Source organism: Vicugna pacos, chromosome 4 (genome assembly GCF_048564905.1).
Source record: "Vicugna pacos chromosome 4, VicPac4, whole genome shotgun sequence".
Lineage (NCBI taxonomy): Eukaryota > Metazoa > Chordata > Mammalia > Artiodactyla > Camelidae > Vicugna > Vicugna pacos.
The window spans coordinates 32,542,084-32,560,575 of NC_132990.1; the positions used below are offsets into that span (position 1 = coordinate 32,542,084).

General features: G+C 38.5%; 1 protein-coding gene across 3 annotated transcripts in view; it reads right to left on the reverse strand.

Annotated features, from left to right (window-relative positions):
• The window catches only part of RCL1 (RNA terminal phosphate cyclase like 1), an 81,235-nt gene extending 63,932 nt beyond the window's left edge, over window positions 1–17,303 (reverse strand). Inside the window, exons 1-2 of one of the 3 annotated variants that reach the window (XM_031676943.2) lie at window positions 16,776–17,301; window positions 1,623–1,694 (exon numbers count right to left, since the gene is read on the reverse strand). In XM_031676943.2, the coding sequence (XP_031532803.1) occupies window positions 1,623–1,694; window positions 16,776–16,911 (208 nt within the window). In that variant the 5' untranslated portion in view covers window positions 16,912–17,301. Of the gene's footprint in view, window positions 1–1,622; window positions 1,695–16,775 lie in introns of all 3 variants that reach the window. The other 2 variants (XM_072959485.1, XM_031676942.2) reach the window with 2 other exon arrangements.
• Window positions 17,304–18,492: the final 1,189 nt, after the last annotated feature.

The window sequence follows — 18,492 nt, forward strand, 5'->3', positions numbered from 1 at the left end:
GTAGGTTTTATTATATTAAAAACCAAAATCCAAACAACCACTATCAGAATCATATTCCGATCAAAGTAGGAAAAGCTCTAAATCAGTTATTCTAAATACGATTAGAGTCATAAAGCAATCTTTCAGGTCAAAAAGCCAAAAAAAAAAAAAGGAAAACAAAAGACTGTGTAACCCCTAAACTCTGCAAATCTGTTTATGCCTGCAAACTAACCAAATGAGAAATTGACCAGATCATCAGAACAAAGGCTTCTACTCTGTTGTTTGGCTGTGTTTTTGTTTTTTTGTTTTTTCGGTTTTTTTTTTTTTTGGTGGGGAGAGGTAATTAAGTTTACTTATTTATTTTTTAGTGGAGGTACTGGGGACTGAACCCAGGACCTCATGCATGCTAAGTGTGCACTCTACCACTGAGCTATATCCTCCACAAGGCTTCTACTCTGACTAGGGAAAGGGGAGGTTGCAGGAACACTGGAGGTGGAAGGAGGCAGGGTCATGTAAATGTCTTACTTGTCAACCTAAGCTGTAGCTATGACTAGGAAAGAATAGAATTACCTGCCCTCTGAATCACCAATAAAAATTGCTGAAAAAATATCCAGCAATTTCAAAGTAAACAAGCCAAGGAAGACCAAGGAAATCACAGCCTGCAAAGGCTATCTGATGCCTTATGCCTGAAACCTGTTCTGTGTAAGGTCTGGCTAAGTGCAGGTACAGATCAACGAGTCCCATGGCATTTATGAAGCCAAGCTTGTCTTCTTTCTTAAGATAGCCAACATACAGAAAAGTCGGCTTCCTTTGTTGAATAAATGTGCAAAAGTACACAGTTCATGGAACCAGTCAAAGGATGTTTGCCATGATCGTCTATACAATGTAGATAAAAGAGTTTCTAAGAGAAAAAAAAAAGACAAAAAGCTAGAAACAATATAAATGTATATCAGTGGGGAGTAGTTAAATAAAGTATCTTGTATCCATACAATAAACTATATAAGCCCAATGAAATATTGAGATGGACCTGCACGTGCCTAGCAGGAAAATTCCCCAAGCTTTCTGTGCTAATGAAAAAAGCTGGCTGCGGAACAATATGAAGAGCACAGCCCTGTTGATGGTTTGAGATACAGAAGCGCCCATGTAAGCAAATGCATAGAAAGGAGACCAGGGCCCATTCCACAAGCAGTGACCATGGCTGCCCCTGGCAGAGGGAATGGAAGACGAAACAGATGAAGGGATTTTCAAACTTTCTGCATACACTTGTGTAAAACTCTTTAAAAGACAAAGTAAAAAAATAAAATTCAGCACACACAACTAACTCAAGAGTCGGAAGATTTTATCGCGACAACAATAAAATGTACGTTGTAAATGCAAATGTACGTTGAAATAAATGTTAGGTACAAAATATTTTTATTGCTTGAGTTGCTCATCTGTTGATCTGAAATTTTCAGTCTTCTAATCTTAAATCAAGTATATGCCCCTTAAATTGACAGATTTCACATACTATCTTCAGACAATTGTATCACAGACAGGAAACTAGGTTTTTCCATCCAAATACAATGTTTATTCAATCTGAAAGAGTGAGTAACAGAGGAATGTCTAAGTAGGTGTTTTCAGGAGTGGGAAGAAAAGGAGCTTACCAGTTTGGTTTATTTCAATTCGAGAACCATTAGTTATTTTGTCCAATAGTCTTATGAAGCTGGCTTCAAAATCTGTAGGAAAGAAAAAAACAAAACAGACTAGCTTCACGTTAGGTCACCATTTTTGGAGAGCACATCACTCAAGTACTACATGCAGGGCAGGTTACATCACACCTGGGTTTTCTCAGGACTGGGGTGAGCTCACTGGGTAGGGAATCTGAAGCAGTTGAAAAGCACTGGCTGGCATATATATGTTTAGTTGAACTAGCAGAAACAAGTCAACTTTCATATTCCACAAAAAAACAGCAAATCTACTGCAATCTAATTACAGCAGCATAATACTTGTTCTTCTGACCTCAGGAGTGTGTGCCAAATAAGGGAGAAAAAGCAGAAAGTAGGAAAGAGTTTTAAGGTCAAATTCTGACTTGCTCCAGAATACCTGACAGGGAAAAATTATATCAAGGGCCACCCTTCAGTATCAGAGACAGTAAGAGGTCACTGTCCCTTCCACTCAACAAAGTATCCCTTCTCCTGTCCTCTATCATCTTACTGATCTAAAGCTATCTAACCAGTTCAGTTTTAATTGTATCACAAAAGTTACTGAATATACAGTATTACTGGAACATTTTTTAAAAATGCATGAAAAAAAGACTAGAAGAAAAAACACCAAATGTTATTAAATAGGTTTCTCTTCACAGTAGGATTTTATATGAATTTAATTTTCCTGCTCAAATTTCAATGTTCAAATCTGCTTCAATTACTTTTATGAATAAACTGTAATCTAAAATATAAAAGCTGGTTATTCTTCAAAAGATGGGGGGGGGAATAAACTTTAAATGTGAGATATGGGAAAAGGTAGAGTGAAGACTCAGGAGTATATGTCCTCCATCCTTCTGAGCTGATTTTACAGACACACACACAGGCTTTACTTCAACCTCCCTCCCACGAATGGGGACAGGAAAACCAAGTCTTCCACACTGAAGGCATGGTGACCGTCTGACACTTTCAGGCAGTTCCCAGTCCTGTAATAAACTAGCAGAGGTTGCGAGCACAGACCTTAGCAGTCACCTAAACTGATCCCAAAGGGTGAGCAGATCAACTAAGGAATTCCCATCTACCTGTTTTGTTACTTAACGCTGTCCCATAACTCCTGTCACAGCAGATTCTACATTCTGTACAAAGAACACTGGGCTAGAAGTCAGAGAAACTCCCTGAAGTCTTGAAACAAGGCATAATAGGTAATAATAGCAGCTGTGCATTAATGCTGACCTTATTTAATCCTCATAATCCCTAAGCAGGAAGTGTTTGCCACTTTGCAGAAGGCTGAGGCCCAAGAATGCCGACTAGCTTGCCCTGGTTAAACAACTGACAAGTGGCAGAGCCAGGATTTGAACCCAGGATTTGGACTCTGCCCTTCTCCAAAGTCCATGCTCTTAACCACGCCACAACACTAGTTTGCCCAATTTAGTTTAATCCCTCAGAGCCAACCTCTTTCTCTAAAAGAAAATCAGGGTACCTTTCAACTGTGGGCAGTGACTTACTGAAAGATCCTGCAAACGATTTAATGAGTCCCTAATCAACATTTATTTTTAATGAAATTAGAACAGAATGAACAATATCAGAGTTACACAGTAAGGGTGCTGTTCATGAAGTTTTAGTCTCAGTTTTACATATATTTGTACGTGTATTAGGCTGTGGTATAAGCAGCATCAGAAAAGTTCAAAAGTAACAACTATAAAACTGAATTAGAAATTATTTTTGCGGTCTTTTTATACAAAACATTCTGTTTTTAAAAAGGAAGCACGCTCTAATAACACAATGCCACTTTCTACTTGTTTATAGAAAATGCAAGGTATTCTACACAAAAATAAAACTTGATTTGCTCAAGCTTTCAGGATGCCTAAATGGGAGAGAGGAAAAAGCACTTATGAACAAAGCCCAAGATTATAAATTCCATAACTTTTACAGATTAGGAAAGAAAACAGAATTTCTTTAGAAGTAGTTTTTTGTTTTGTTTTGTTTCCTTTCTGTTTTTGTTTTGGCAATCGACAGGGTCTCTTGACCATGAACACAGTTTAAAACGCTCAGCAGAGGAACAAGAGAGTAGGAAAAAGAGAGATCAGACTAAAGAGACCAGGCAGGACCAGGCAGGACTATCCCCTGGTTGCAGAAAATAGGTGCTTCAGAAGCAGTATGTCAAAGAACCAAACACAGAGCTAGTTCCAGAATTCTGGCAATAGTGAAGATACAGCTCCATCACCTGGTACGAAAAAGATCTTGAGTTCATCTAATAATAAGAATGAACCCTCAAACTTCATTAAGACAAGATGTGCAGGACTCCTTAGGCCCTCACTTCTTCAGGACTACTCCTAAGAGTACAAAATTTCAGACATCTGACAATATTACGGGAAAAGTTCCAAAATAAGCACAGGCACGATCTTACTACATGGTTTAGGAATACATAATTAGCTTACAAAGCTATAAAGAGAATCAGCAAGAAGACCATAATGGTCAGGAGAGTTGCTACCATAAGGGGCAGGGAAGAAAGTGGCGAATGAAAGAGGCACACAGGTGTGTGCTAAGTTCTATTTCCAGACCTGGATGGGATTATACAGATGTTCATTTTATAATTCTTTAAGCACTACTTTCATGTCTTACAGATGTTTTATGTTACTACATTTCACATTTAAAACAAATTTGTACCATTAGGACCTTCTATTTCAGGATTCCTTAAATACTACTTCCCATACTTAATGCCCTCCCATCCCTAGCCCCCCGAAGAAGTGAGCTCATCATTTCTTTAAAGGGGTTGGTAAATTCACTTCTACAAGTCTAAGTGTCAGGCATCAGCCTGACCCATTTTTCACTAAGAAAGGCAAAAGAGCCAGAGAAGGAATCAGTTTAAAGATCTGCAGTTTAAAAACAAGGAGCAAATCTCAATAAATAGTTTCAAGTTAAAAGTATTAAAAATCAACTTAAATTCTAGAAACATTAGTCTGCTTAAATAAATGATGACACATCTACATACCAGAACACTCTGTAGCCTTAAAATGAATGAGGTTTTTAATATACTGATATAAATCATCTCGACAGTATACTGAGTGAAAAAAAGTAAGATGCAAATGGCCACTTGTGTGAAAAAGGAAAAAGTGCATATTGCTTAGAAATACAACTAACACTGGTTGCTTCAAAGAGAAGGAAGAGTGGGAAAGAGACAGACAGACTTTTTAAACTCTTTTGTTTCCTTTGAATTTCATGCCAGGTATATGCGTTTTCAAAAACACATGAAAATAAAATTGAAAAATTCAAATAAAGGTAACGTAACACAATTTAAATAGCTAATAAAGCTGTTCTCATTAAATAGCCTATGAAAGATCTTTATAATATATGCAGCCATTATTTTTAAATAATCAATCACATAAGCAAATACTCACATTATATAAAGAAAAAAATTTTTAAGTAATATGTACAATGTGATTTCAATTTCTTTAGAGAAATAACTAAAAGATAAGACAGTATTAACAGATGGAATTCGGAGTCATTATTTTCGTAATAAATCCAAAAAAGGAAGAAATTACAAACATACACCCAAGTCTCAGAATAAATTAAAGATGTCCACTCACTTGGAAATAATGTATGCATAAAACATTTACAAATTTTATGTAATTATGCATCATGTGATAGGTAAGAAATTATATTTTAACTTAAAGAAATACATATCTTTCTTAAACTGTGAATATGTAAAGAAAAATATTAAAGAGAAGTATCAATTGTATCAAAACATACGAAAGTCTACCGAAGAAAAATTTACCAGTCTAAATACTTTAGTAGTTAAGAAAAAGAAAAGCAAGAGCAAAATAAACTGAGATTTTAGAAATGGAACAAAATTACAAGTGGAAAAGTAAATAAAAACAATAATCTCAAAAGAAGAGATAAACAAAATGGAAAATATATTACAAAAAAATCAAGCTAATTCATTAAAGAAATACAACACAAATTAATAGCTTCATTCACTTACAAAAAGAAAGAAAATGTGAATTAATAAAAAGTAAAAATATATAAGTAATAAAAAAGACAGTCACCATGGTACATTAGCCTATTATTTACTGATACATTTGGAATTAAAATAGATGGTTACATAAATAGACAACAAATGAATGCAGCTACTGACATTATTTCCAAGTGAGCGGATATTTTTTAATTTATTCTAAGACTTGGGTATATGTTTGTTATTAAAAAGGGTACATCCCAAGAATGGGCTGCAGATAAAACACAAGGAAAACTGCAGCATAATTAAACACAAGATTAAATACAAAAACAGGAAAACAATCAAGTAACTAGCTTAATTGCGACTGAAAAGGCATCTGATAAAATTCAGTATCTATTTTTCAGTAAAATTCTGTTTTAAAATCTATGAAGAATGAATGTACTTAATGTAATAGTTTATAGATGAAAACAGAAGCTTCTTAAGAAGTTCAAGGAAATGTCTTCATGGTCCTGGGGTAGGCAGATATTTCTTTAACAGGACACAGAAAGATTTATAAATTGGGCTATGTCAAAAGTAGTAACTATTGTTCATCAAAAGATAACCATTAAGAGCATAAAAAGACAAAACACAGAGTGGAACAAAATATTTGCAATACTTAAACATAGATAGTATACATAAAATGTAGTACCATGATACAGCAAGAAAAATCTACAAACAATTGCTGCTGCAACAGAGATGAATCTCACAAACACAGTACAGAATTAAAGCCAGATACACCCAAAATACATGTTCCATGACTCCATCTGTATAAATCACAGTTAATATTTTAGAAACCTAACTTATGGTGTAAAACATCAATTTATTGTTTATGCCGGGGGTCGGGGTAAATCGTGTGACAAGAAGCAAGCATGAGAAGCGTTTTGTGGGTTGCTGGTCATGTTTTATTTCTTGACATGGGTAATGGCTACATGGGTATAACCAATTGGTAATGTCATCCAGCTACACAGTCATGTGATTTTCTTCATGTGTAGTATACTGTGATAAAAGTTTATTTTAAAAATTAAAAATCAAGTTCAAAGTAATAATCTTTCAAAATACGAAAAAAACAACGAAATCCAATTATCTCTCAAATTTACCATGATACTAGAAATGTCATTAAACTATCTCAAAAAAAAAAAAAAAAAAGAAGTGTCACTACAAGGAAGAAATAACAATTGAAGGAAAGGCTATCTTACCAATTAAGCAAAAGGATTTCACATACTTTGATTTGACTCCACATTCCCGTTTAAAAAAAAACACATAATCTTCGATCCATCAACTCCACATCTATAACCCTATGCTACAGAATTAGAAATATGGTTAAAATATACGTACAAAAAATTTACTGCTGCTTTACTTATAATGACAAACACTGAAGATGATTTTCTTTGCCCTATACCTTCAAATTTTCCTAGATGTTATTTTGCTTACATAAAAACCTGTAAAAGAAATTTTTAAAATTCTCTGATTTATGCTGTTTCTTACCACCTTTCAAGTTTCCTATTTATAGCCAAACTCTTCAGTTGTAGTCTTTTTCTTCAAATGCATTGGAAGGGGTAACCCCTCCCTTACCCTAAGGCTCTAGAGTATTTCCTCTACCTAAGGAAATTACTAAAGACAGAGCAAGACAACATTACATAGTAATTAAAGAGTCAATTCATTAAGAAGATAGAGCAAGCCTAAATGCTCCATACAAGGCTGCAAAATATATGAAGCTAAAACTGTCCAAACTGAAAGAATGACAGATCCACAATTCCAGTTGCAGATTTCAATACCCATCTCTCAATAATCAATAGGATAACTAGACAAAGAAAAAAAAAAAAGAGCAAAGACAGAGAAGAACTCAACAATGCCATCAACTAATAGGATTTAATCAACATTTATAGAACACCCAGCTCACAACAGAACAGCAGAATATACATTCTTTCCAAGTATCCACGGAACATATACCAAGACAGACCAAATCTTGGGCCATTAAAAAAATCTCAACAAATCTGAAGTAAATGAAATCACACAGAGCATGTTCTCCAAATATAATGCAATCAAACTGAAATCAATAACAAAAAGATAACACAAAAATATACCCACACTTGGAATCAATACACTTACAAATAATCTATGGAACAAACAGGAAGTCTTAAGGCAAGAAAAAAACACAGTGAACTGAATGAAAATTAAAATGACATATCAAAATTTGTGGGACACAGCTAAAGCAGTGCTGACAAGGAAGTTTAATGTACTAAATACCTATATTAGAAAAGAGGAAAGGTTTCCAATATCTATCTCGTATCAACTTAGGAAAAAAAGCACAAAATAAAGCTAAAACAAAGGAAATAATAAAAATAAGAGCAGAATCAGATAAAATTGAAAACAGAAAAATAAAGAAAAATCAGTGAAACAGCTGGTTCCTTAAGAAGATAAATAAAACTGACAAACCTCTAGCAACACTTAAAAAAAAAAAGAAAGATACAAATCATCAATATCAGGAATGAAACAGGGGATAGCACTACAGATTTTGCAGATATCAAAAGCATAATGGAATACTCTGAACTCTACATATATAAATTTAATAATTTAGATGAAATGGACCACTTCTCCAAAAAACACAAACTTACCACCACTCACCAAATGAAATTGATAATTTAAATAGCCCTAACTATTCAGGAAATTAAAGGTATATTTTTAAAAACTCCCAAAAAAGAAATCTCTAGACCTTTATCGTTTCACTGGAGAATGCTACCAAATGTTCAAAGAACTAAAATCAATTCTACACAACCTCTTCTAGAAAATGGGAGAGAAAACAATTTCCAATTCATTTTAAGCTAGTGTTATACTAAAACCAGACATGACAATACAAAAAAGAAAACTATAAATCAGTATCACTTATGAATATACACCCCAAAATCTTTAACAAAATGTAAACAAATAAAATTCAGTAAAATATAAAGAGAATTACACACCACAACCAAGTGGAGTTTATTCCAGGAATTCAAGGCCAGTTCAACATCTGAAAAATCAATCAATGCAATATACCATATTAAGAGACTCAAGGGAAAAAATCACATGATCACATCAATTGGTGCAGAAAAAGCATTTGACAAAATACAACATTCACACACATACAAAAAACCTTAGAAAAAAAGAAATAGAAGGGAGCTTTCTCAACTTGATAGAAATCATCTAAAATATACAATATAGCTAACATATTTTGTGGCAAAACACTGGACACTTTCTCCCTAAGATAGGCAACAAGGCAAGGAGGTTTGCTCTCATTACTTTTATTTAACATAGTGCTGGAAGTCCTACCCAGTGCAATAAGAAGGAAATAAAAGGCATAAAGTTCAGAAAAGAGGAAATAAAACTGTTTCTATCTGCAGATGACATGATTTGTCTACATAAAAAAATCCCAAAGGACCTATACATAAAAAAAAAAGTCTAGAATTGTAAGTAAATTAGCAAGGTTGTGGGGCACAAGATAAACATCCAAAAAAAAAAGAGCTCTATTTCTATATACTATCAATGAACACATGGAGGTGACAATTTAAAATTCCATACCATTTACAGTTTGTTAAAAAAGTTAAACACTTAAGTGTAAATTAACAAAACATGTACAAGACTTAATATGCTAAAAACTATAGAATCCTGATTGAAAGAAAAGAAAGATCTAAATAAATGGAGAGATTTAGTATGCTCATGAATTAGAAGATTCAATACAGTAAAGATGACAATTCTCCCTCAATTCAAATTCCTAACAAGATTTTTTTTATAGGTATAGACAAGATTATTCTAAACTTTATATGAAAATGCAAAGGAACTAGAATAGCAAAACAATCATGAAAAACAATAATAAAGTTGGAGGGATCAGCCTACCCAATTTCAAAACTTTATAAGTACAGTAATCAAGACAGTGTGGCTATATGTCCATGAATGACTGAAAAATTGTGCTGAACACTGGAATTTGACACAACACTGTAAAATGATTATGAATCAATAAAAAATGTTAAAAAAAAAAAAAAAGACAGTGTGGCTTTGGGGAGGAGGGCACAGCTTAAGTGGTAGAGCACATGCTTAGCATGCACGAGGTCTTAAGTTCAATCCCCAGTACCTCTAAAAAAATAAATAAACCTAGTTACCTCCCCCTCAAAATAAAAAAAAAATTAAATAATTTTTTAAAAAAGACAGTGTGACTTTGACAAAGGGATAGACATATAGATCAGTGGAACAGAAAAGAGAAACCAGAAAGAGACCCACACGAATATGCTCAATGGGTTTTTTCACAAAGGTATAAAAGTGGTTAAACGGGAGAAAGATAGCCATTTCAACAAATACTGGTGCTAGAGCAGCTGAATATCCATAGGCAAAGAATGAACATCAGCCTAAGCTTTAAATCTCATACAAAAATTAATTTAAATATAAAATGTAAAACTATAAAACTTTTAGAAAAAATAGACAATCTTCAGGATCTAGGTCTAGGCAAACAGTTCTTAACAACAAAAGCACAAACAATAAAAGAAAAAAACAGATAAATTCTATTTCATTAAAATCAAAATCTTTTAGGGGGTGGGAAGAGATAGACTGGGATTTCAAAATGTAGAATAGATAGACAAGATTATACTGCACAGCACAGGGAAATATATACAAGATCTTATGGTAGCTCACAGAGAAACAAATGTGACAATGAATATATATATGTTCATGTATAACTGAAAAATGGTGCTCTACACTGGAATTCTACACAACATTGTAAAATGATTATAAATCAATAAAAAATGCTAAAAAATAATCAAAATCTTTTCCTCTGCAGAAGACCATAAGAGAATAAAAGGACAAGCTACAGAGTGGGATAAAATACTAGCAAACCATATTTACAAAGGACTAGAATATGTAAAGAACTCTCATAACTTAACAGAAAAAAACAATCCTACTAGAAAATGGGAAAAGACAAGAAAAGCTGTTCAACATCATTAGCCATTAGAAATGTGCAAATTAAACTACAAGACAGCACTATACACCTACCAGAATGGCTAAAATTAAAAATAGTGACAATACCAAATGCTGACAAGGATGTAGAGAAAATGAAACATTCCTACATTGCTGGTAGGAATATAAAACGGTAAGGCCAAACCGGAAAACAGGTTGACAGTTCCTTAAACGAACAAATTTCCATGCAGTCCAGCAATTGCACTCCTGGGCATTTGTCCCAGAGAAAGACAAGCCATGTAAGAGAGAAAGACCGGACACATTTTTATGTCCACATAAAAATCTGTACACAAATTTTTATAGCAACCTTATTCATACTACCCAAAAAACTAGAAATAATCCAGATGTCTTTCAACAGGTGAACAGTTTAAAAAAACTGTGGTACTTTACCATTCAACAACAAAAAGGAACAAAGTAGATAAACACAACAACTTGGATCAATCTACAGAGAATCACACTAATTTTAAAAAGTCAACCGCAAAAGGTTACTAAGTGTATGATTCCATTTACATAATATTCTTCAAATAACAAAATCACAAAATGGATAAGATTAGTGATCCCCAAGAATTAAGGAGCAGGAAGGGATAGGAGGGAAGTGGGTGTGGCTATAAAAGGGCAACCTAAGGAATCCTCGTGGTGATGGAAATGCTAAGTATCTTCACTTTTATCAATGTCAATATCCTCGTTTTAATACTGTACTAGAGTTTTTCCAGATGCTACCATTGAGACAAACTGGGTAAAGAGTAGACAGGATTATCTTGTAATAACCTTTAATGGAAAAAAATATGAAAATGAGTATATGTATGTATATGCATGACTGGGACATTGTGCCATACACCAGAGATTGACACACTGTAATTGACTGTACTTCGGTTAAAAAAAAAAAGTAGACAGGATCCCCCTGTATCATTTTTCACAACTGCATGTGAATCTATAATTATCTCAAAATAAAAAATTTGGTTTTTTAAAAAAAAAGATGGTGCACAGTTCCATCTGGAATAGCATTTTGCAGCTTCCAAGCAACAGCAAACCTGAAAATAGACCATTAAGACTCTCAGCATTTGTCTTTAAAAAATGAGTATCTTCTTTTGATAATCATGACATGGGAGCAAATTTTAAGTTAACAGAGGCATAAGAGGGTAGGTTCCTAAACAACAATATAGTATTTAATCTATATTTAGAATTACTATAGTCATCAGGCTTTCAATTCCAGTCGTCTCTCAACAATTTTGAGTCCCAGATCATACTGAAATAAAATATAGGTACATCTTTGTGGTATAACAGGAAATATATTTGGTCTTTGTTCCTGGCACAGAGCTCCTAAAATCCTTGGAAGTTTTGGAGCTTCAGGTAAGTCTTTAAAACTTATTTATATGGTGCCCATTTAGAGCACACTTGAGTTTACGCTGATGAGCTGACTGAGGGTGGAGCCCCTTGAGAGCCTCAGAATGGGGCTGGTCATCAGAGAGACCAAGTGATTGGAGGCTGGAACTTTCAGTCCCGCCCACTCACCTCTGGGGGAGTGGAGCTGTGCCCGGAGATTAAGCCCCATAAATATTCTCGAACAAGGAGAGAACTTTCAGGTTAATGAAGATATCCACATTTTGGGAGGGTGGTCAACTCTGTTCCACAAGAACAGAAGCTCCTGCTTCTGGACCTCACCCTATGTACATCTTCATCTGGCTGTTCATCTATATCCATTATTATTCTTTATAATAAACTGGTAAATATAAATAAATGTTACCCTGAGCTTCATGAGACATTTTGGCAAATTATCAAGCCAAGGAGGAGACTAGGGAAACTCCTGTTTTATGGCTGGTTGGTCGGAAGTACCAGTGGCCTGGACTTGCTACTGGGACTTGTGATCGGCATCTGGGGATGTAGGGGGCAGTCTTGTGGGACTGAGTCCTTAACCTGTGGGATTTGATGCTACTGCCATGTAGACAATGTCAGAATTGAGTTAAATCTGTAGGATACCCAGTGAGTTCCCATTGAAAATTGGAGAACTGCTTGGTGGTTGGGGGGGGGGACCACATATCTGGTGTCAGAAGTACTGAAAGTTTAGGAGAAAAATAGTTTTCCTTTACAATTCTCCTTTTAGAAGATCCAATTCGTTTGCCAGATTTTCACCTTTAAGACCCTCTATGTGGCATGTTTCCTCAATACATTTTAGAGAATTCTTTTTATTAGTATTTCACTTACCCCTCCTCTTTCAGAATCTCATCTGCTTAAGCCATGTGCAACACTCCCATGGGACAAAGTAACTCTCCTCTCCAGTTTCGCAGGAAAGCCAGTGGGGCTGAGTCATGCAACCTCTCAGGGACTTGGTAGGAGCCGTTCCGGGTACTAACTGCTAAGCCAGTGCTCTTACCCAATCCATCACTTCGGTATTACCACTTTAAAAAATTATCATTCTTGTGGAATTCTTTCCATATGGATCTCACTTTCCCCAGAAAATATTAACTCAACGGAACCCTGCAAGAGACAGCTCTCATGAAATTCAGAAACAGAGGCACTTTGGACAGCTGCTTTATAACATGAGGACACTCAAGTCCATCAAGCAGTTAGATGGGAGAGCAGGCCTTCCAGGCTGGAGCTGGTAGCCATCTGTTTCCAACTCTATCACTCAGTGCATGTTCAACTTCACCAGCTATCTTATTTAACTATGTCTTACCTTCTTTACCTTCAGTAAAACAGCAACAAAAAATATTTTTTTCCTCCTCACTGACGGAAAGGGTCTAATGAGACAATATAATTGTTCACAGTCCTTAAGAGTGAAGTAAAAATTACACGTGTGGCTACATAATTAGTACAAATCATTCTGGGATCATCTTCCTTTGGGATTCAAATTCTCATTCTTTACCATTCCTCTTTCAAAGGAGGCAGTTTTATTTAAGAGAGTAAAAGATCTGCCTGAAGTCACAGAGTTTGACTTGTGTCTCAGCCCCTTCTGAGTCCTTATGCAGTTTTCTTGGTACCTCATGCGGTTATTTCCAACCATTAGGGATATGAGGAAAATAAAAAGCTTAATAATTAAGTCTCATAGACCAGGGTTTTTCAACAGCTGCACTGGTATTTTGGACAGAATATTTCTTTGTGTGGGGAGCTGTCCAGTGCACTCTCAGGTATTAAGCATCCCTAGGTTCTACCCACTGGATGCCTCCCAGTTGTGACAACCAAAAACATCTCCAAACACTGCCAAACATCCCCTGGGGAGCAAAACTGTGCCTGGTTAAAAACCACTACAGTTATACATAAAACATACAATATTTGGAAGCCACCACCTAAAAAGAAACCTTTAGACTGAAAAGAAGACAAAGAGAAGGCGTAATTCTCTTTATATATTTGAAAAGTTTCTGTATAGAAGCAGGAACAGATCTCGAATGCCAAAGAGCAGAACTATTCCTGATGTGTAGAAATTATGTAATAAAAAAGCCAGCTAACATTTAGTCTTCCTATACACCAGGCACTGTTCAGTGCACTTTGAAGTATTATTTCATTTAATCCTCACAATAACCCTCTGAAGACGTTAGTCCTGGCCCCACTTTACAGGTGAAAAAACTCAGGATCATGAGGTCCAAGAGCAAATAGCAAAAGCCCAAGCTCTTAACCCTCAAGCTACTATGACCATGACAAAGATTTTTACCTCCACATAATAAAGAAAATGAAGAACTTTCTGACTTAAAAGCTGTTTTTTCACTAACAAGGACTCCCACTGCCACTATCTCAATTCTATCTGTTCAGATCAGAACATCCAGAGAGCCTTCCTTCATAATCCCCAGGGAAGCCTATGCTCCAACTCTGCTGAGCCCCTTTACAACTTCCTACTTCAAGTTCCTCAAACTAACCTCTCAAGCTCTTCCTCATAAAGCTCCCTGAGAGTGGGTCAACGAGCTTCTCACATTTACACCTCCACAAAGCTCTGCACATAATGGGGCTCAGTAAACCTTTTCCAAATGACTGTTACAGAGGCACCACCCCAACCCTCCAAAACTCACACCAGGGGGGATATTTAAGCAAGCACCTTACAGAAATGTCATTTTTGCACTTGAACTGAAGATTTTATTGGAAATGCTCAGTTTTTTCCAGCTTTCAGAATCTGAGTCAGGAAGAGTAGGAAAGGGAGATGTTAGGTAAGATAGCCTGTTGGCTACATCTCCAGTCAAGCTCGTTTGACCACAGACTTGTTTGACTATGATCACATATCATGTGTCAGGGGCTGCATGTATTTATGTGTATTTGTGCAAGTATACACACTTACATGTGTATATATATATGGACACGTGTCTACATGAATGCATGTACATATATACAGTTCCCTCTTTAAAAAATTAAGCAAATGTCTACAGGGCTTCTGAGGCCTTGAATCCAGCACAAGAGGGTCTAAATTAGAGGCCTCTTTTTTTCCCCTAGATATTAATAAAGTAAGGCAAATAAGGCTATACATAGTGCTCCTCCTAAAATACCAGCACATCCGCCAACCAGTACTACCTTCCTCAGGTACCATCCTTTCAGGAAAATGCCAAGTGGCCAAGCCCTGTTTATGTTCACGTGGCAGTAAAGAGATGCTCACAAAGAGTGCAAGAGGGAGAGAGGGAAACATTCTCTGGAACGTTAAATACTAGTTTGGAGGCCACCTGTGAAAAGACAACCACTAACTTGTGTCTTACGGGCACTATAAATTAGAAATCCCAGGTCTCCAGGCTAAGGTACCTCTCTTTCTTTCTTTAAAAAAAAAAAAATGTAGGCCTAGTGTTCATTGAAGTAGAAGCCTGACTTCTTACCAAATCCAGCAAGTGGTGAGTTCTCTACGCCAAACTAGGGATGAAGAGAGCTGGCTGGGAATGCCACAGAGAAGACCAATCAAATAATTGCTTTGCCCAAGGGCCAGACTCAAAATAAGGGTAAGATATATTGAAGGGAAGAACACTTGGCAGAAATCATGCCAGCTGTCCCTCCTAACTTCCTCAGTGTTTTTGAGCAGTACAGTGAGGGTGGTAACCATGTACCAACACAAGTCTTTCCTATGTCACCAGGTTCCTCTCCATGGTACTGAGGTTCATCTGGTTTTTCCTTCCTAACCTTCTACCTCCATCAGTGACATGGCATTTTCCCTTTGTGTGCAACCAATCACCATTCAAGAGAGGCAGAACTGTAACCATCCAGACGATGTATTCAGACAGATAATGAAATGGCTGGCCACTTAGTATAGGAGCCAGTGCAAAATTAAACACATCAACAGGACCCAGAAAGCTTCTAGGACCAAATGCAAACCCTCTCCTTCAATCTGCAGATAGGTTTTTCTTTCTATTTCTTTAACTTTTTTCCCCAATTTGGGATAGCCAGACAGAAGCTTTTAAATGCATGTGTCTTACTCCAGGGGATCAGATGAAATTTTGAGTCATTTAACTTGACGTGGGTTTAAATGGGGCCTATTATTCATCTATCTACCTTTGTGGGGCAAAAAGAGAGCTTAGAAGCCGGTAGTTTAGCGCTTGTCACCAATTGCCAACTAACGTCAAGGCAATTAGGCCCATGACTGTTAAAAATTTATCTCAAAGCTCCTGTCCTGCGCACATCAATCACAGTCACGGCTGAAAACAAACAAAGAATTTTTTTTAAATTCTTTAATACACACTCAAGGAGATGTGTGAGGGCAGCCGAGAAATCATGGCGACAGGGACAGCCGGTGTCCAGAGGGGCAGCTGCTTCTGAGACCTGTTTTGGGACGGGGGACGGAACCAACCAGTGGTACTTTTCTCTCCAAATTTCTCTCCATCTTTATATCGTCTCCTTCAACACATTTGGGTCCAACAAATTGTTTTTCTCCTTTGAGAGGTTTATGGCGAGAGCAAGAGGAACTGAAGACAAGCGAGGGGGCGATGCCTGGGATATGTTGCAACACGTAACGCTGGAAAACGTGTAGCTGTTTACTACCAGCGCCCGGGAGACGCCGAGCGCAGCGCGCAGCTGAGCGCACCCCGCGGGGCCCGACCCCGCCTCCGCCACAGCCTCTGGCGCGTTCGGGCGTGGGGGCGACGCGCCACGAGCCCTCCCTCACGCGCCCGCGGGACCGGGAGGTTCTCCGCGGGCCGTCTCCCCTCCGCCCCCGCGCCCACCCCGCGCGCTGCCCTTTCCGGAGTTACCTCGAAGGCCCGGATTGTCGTCTCTGGCCCGAATCTTTCGGATTTTGACTGGGCGCCCGCTCAGAGTGGACAGGACCAGACGCTGGCGCAAGAAGTTGCAGCCCGCGTAGCTGAGGGAGTGCGCCTGGGTCGCCATGTGCACGCCCTCCGCAAAGGCGCCGGCGGCCGGGGCGAGGCGACTTAGGACGGACGCGGGGGCCGTGAGTCTGGCGGCGGCGGCGACAGCGGCAGTGGCGGCCCGGGTTCTCTCCCGCAGCCCCGCAGCCCCCGGCGCGTCCACGTGGTTTGGAACAGGAAGACAGAGAGACGAGACACCGGGTCAGAGGGGAGTGGGGCGGAGTCGGTGACCGCCTCTCCACCTCCCCGCCCGACTGGGGGCGGGCCCCGCTCCGGGCCACGCTACTATTGGTCCTCGCTGGAGCAGGGCGGTGCCCGCGCCGCGTCGCTATTGGCCCGCGCTGGAGCAGGGCGGTGCCCGGGCCGCCCTACCATTGGCCCGCGCTAGAGCTGGGCGGTGCCCGGGCCCCGGCAACAGCGCTCCGCGAGAGTAGCGCAGAGGGGTGGCCTGGGAGCCGCAGGCAGGAGCACGTTTTGTCCGCCAGTCTCATCCGAGTCTCTCCCGGCGTGGGGGCAAAAGGGGGCGACGGGCTGGGGTTGGGTGCTTATTACTTGCCTGGTGCTTACAGCACTCACTACTTACGGCAACCTCTGGGATACGGATGGTATTACCTCCGTCGCCTTTTTCTTAACAGAGGAGAAACCAGGATTGGCGCGCTTTACCCTGTTGCAGACACCGTGCTGAGCGCGTAGCCGGCGCTATCCCCTCGCGCCCCGCTGTAACCCTGCGAGGTACTGCCATTCCCGCCCTATACATAGAGAAACACTCGAGGAACAGTGCAAGGCTGGCAGCGGCATATTGCACTGGAACCCAAGTCTTCCAACACGAGGCCATTGCTTATGAGACACCAAGCTTTGCCACTTTCACACTGGTCTCTTCCTTTACAGTCCAGTCACTGCACTTCATGCCTACTCAGGGCTTCTCGCATGCCTCAAAATGGGTAGTTGTAGTAACTAACACATACACTGCTTTTCCCTCTTTCCCTTCCTCTTCTCCTTCACACCGAAATTTCCCCAAAGATTGGATTATGTCATTCTTCAAAGCCTTCAAAGATACGCAGTTAACTATCAAATGACTACAAACTTTGGAGTCCCATACCATTATAATGTTGGTTTGCAGCCATTTTTGGACAATGTCACCAGATCATGAGTTGGAGAACACACGGTGGGAGGGGGGATCTGGAAGGGGTGGGAGCTTGATTAAAGACTAAAAAAGATAGCTACCCTTATGTGCGTAAGATTCAGTTACCAGGAACCACTGGGGAGGTCTGAGTTTCCCTAGGGTGACAGGTTATTAGAAGTGTATGTAAAATTTACAGAATCAGCCTTGAGGGAGGTGGCTAATCCACTGAAACTACTGCCATTTTTTGAGGCTGACTTTTAGAAGTTGACAGTATTGAAGACTCCATTACCTCTGGACTGCCTCTCTCGAATCCTGCTGTGGGGGCTGCCAAAGGAAGGAGAGCAGCCATCACACCAGGAATGGATTTTTTTTGTGCATCATCTCATTTTAACTACCTAACAACATTAAAAAATTACTAATATCCTCTGTAGCAAACCTTGTCAGTGCTCTGTTTATATCCCTTCAATTCTTAATATT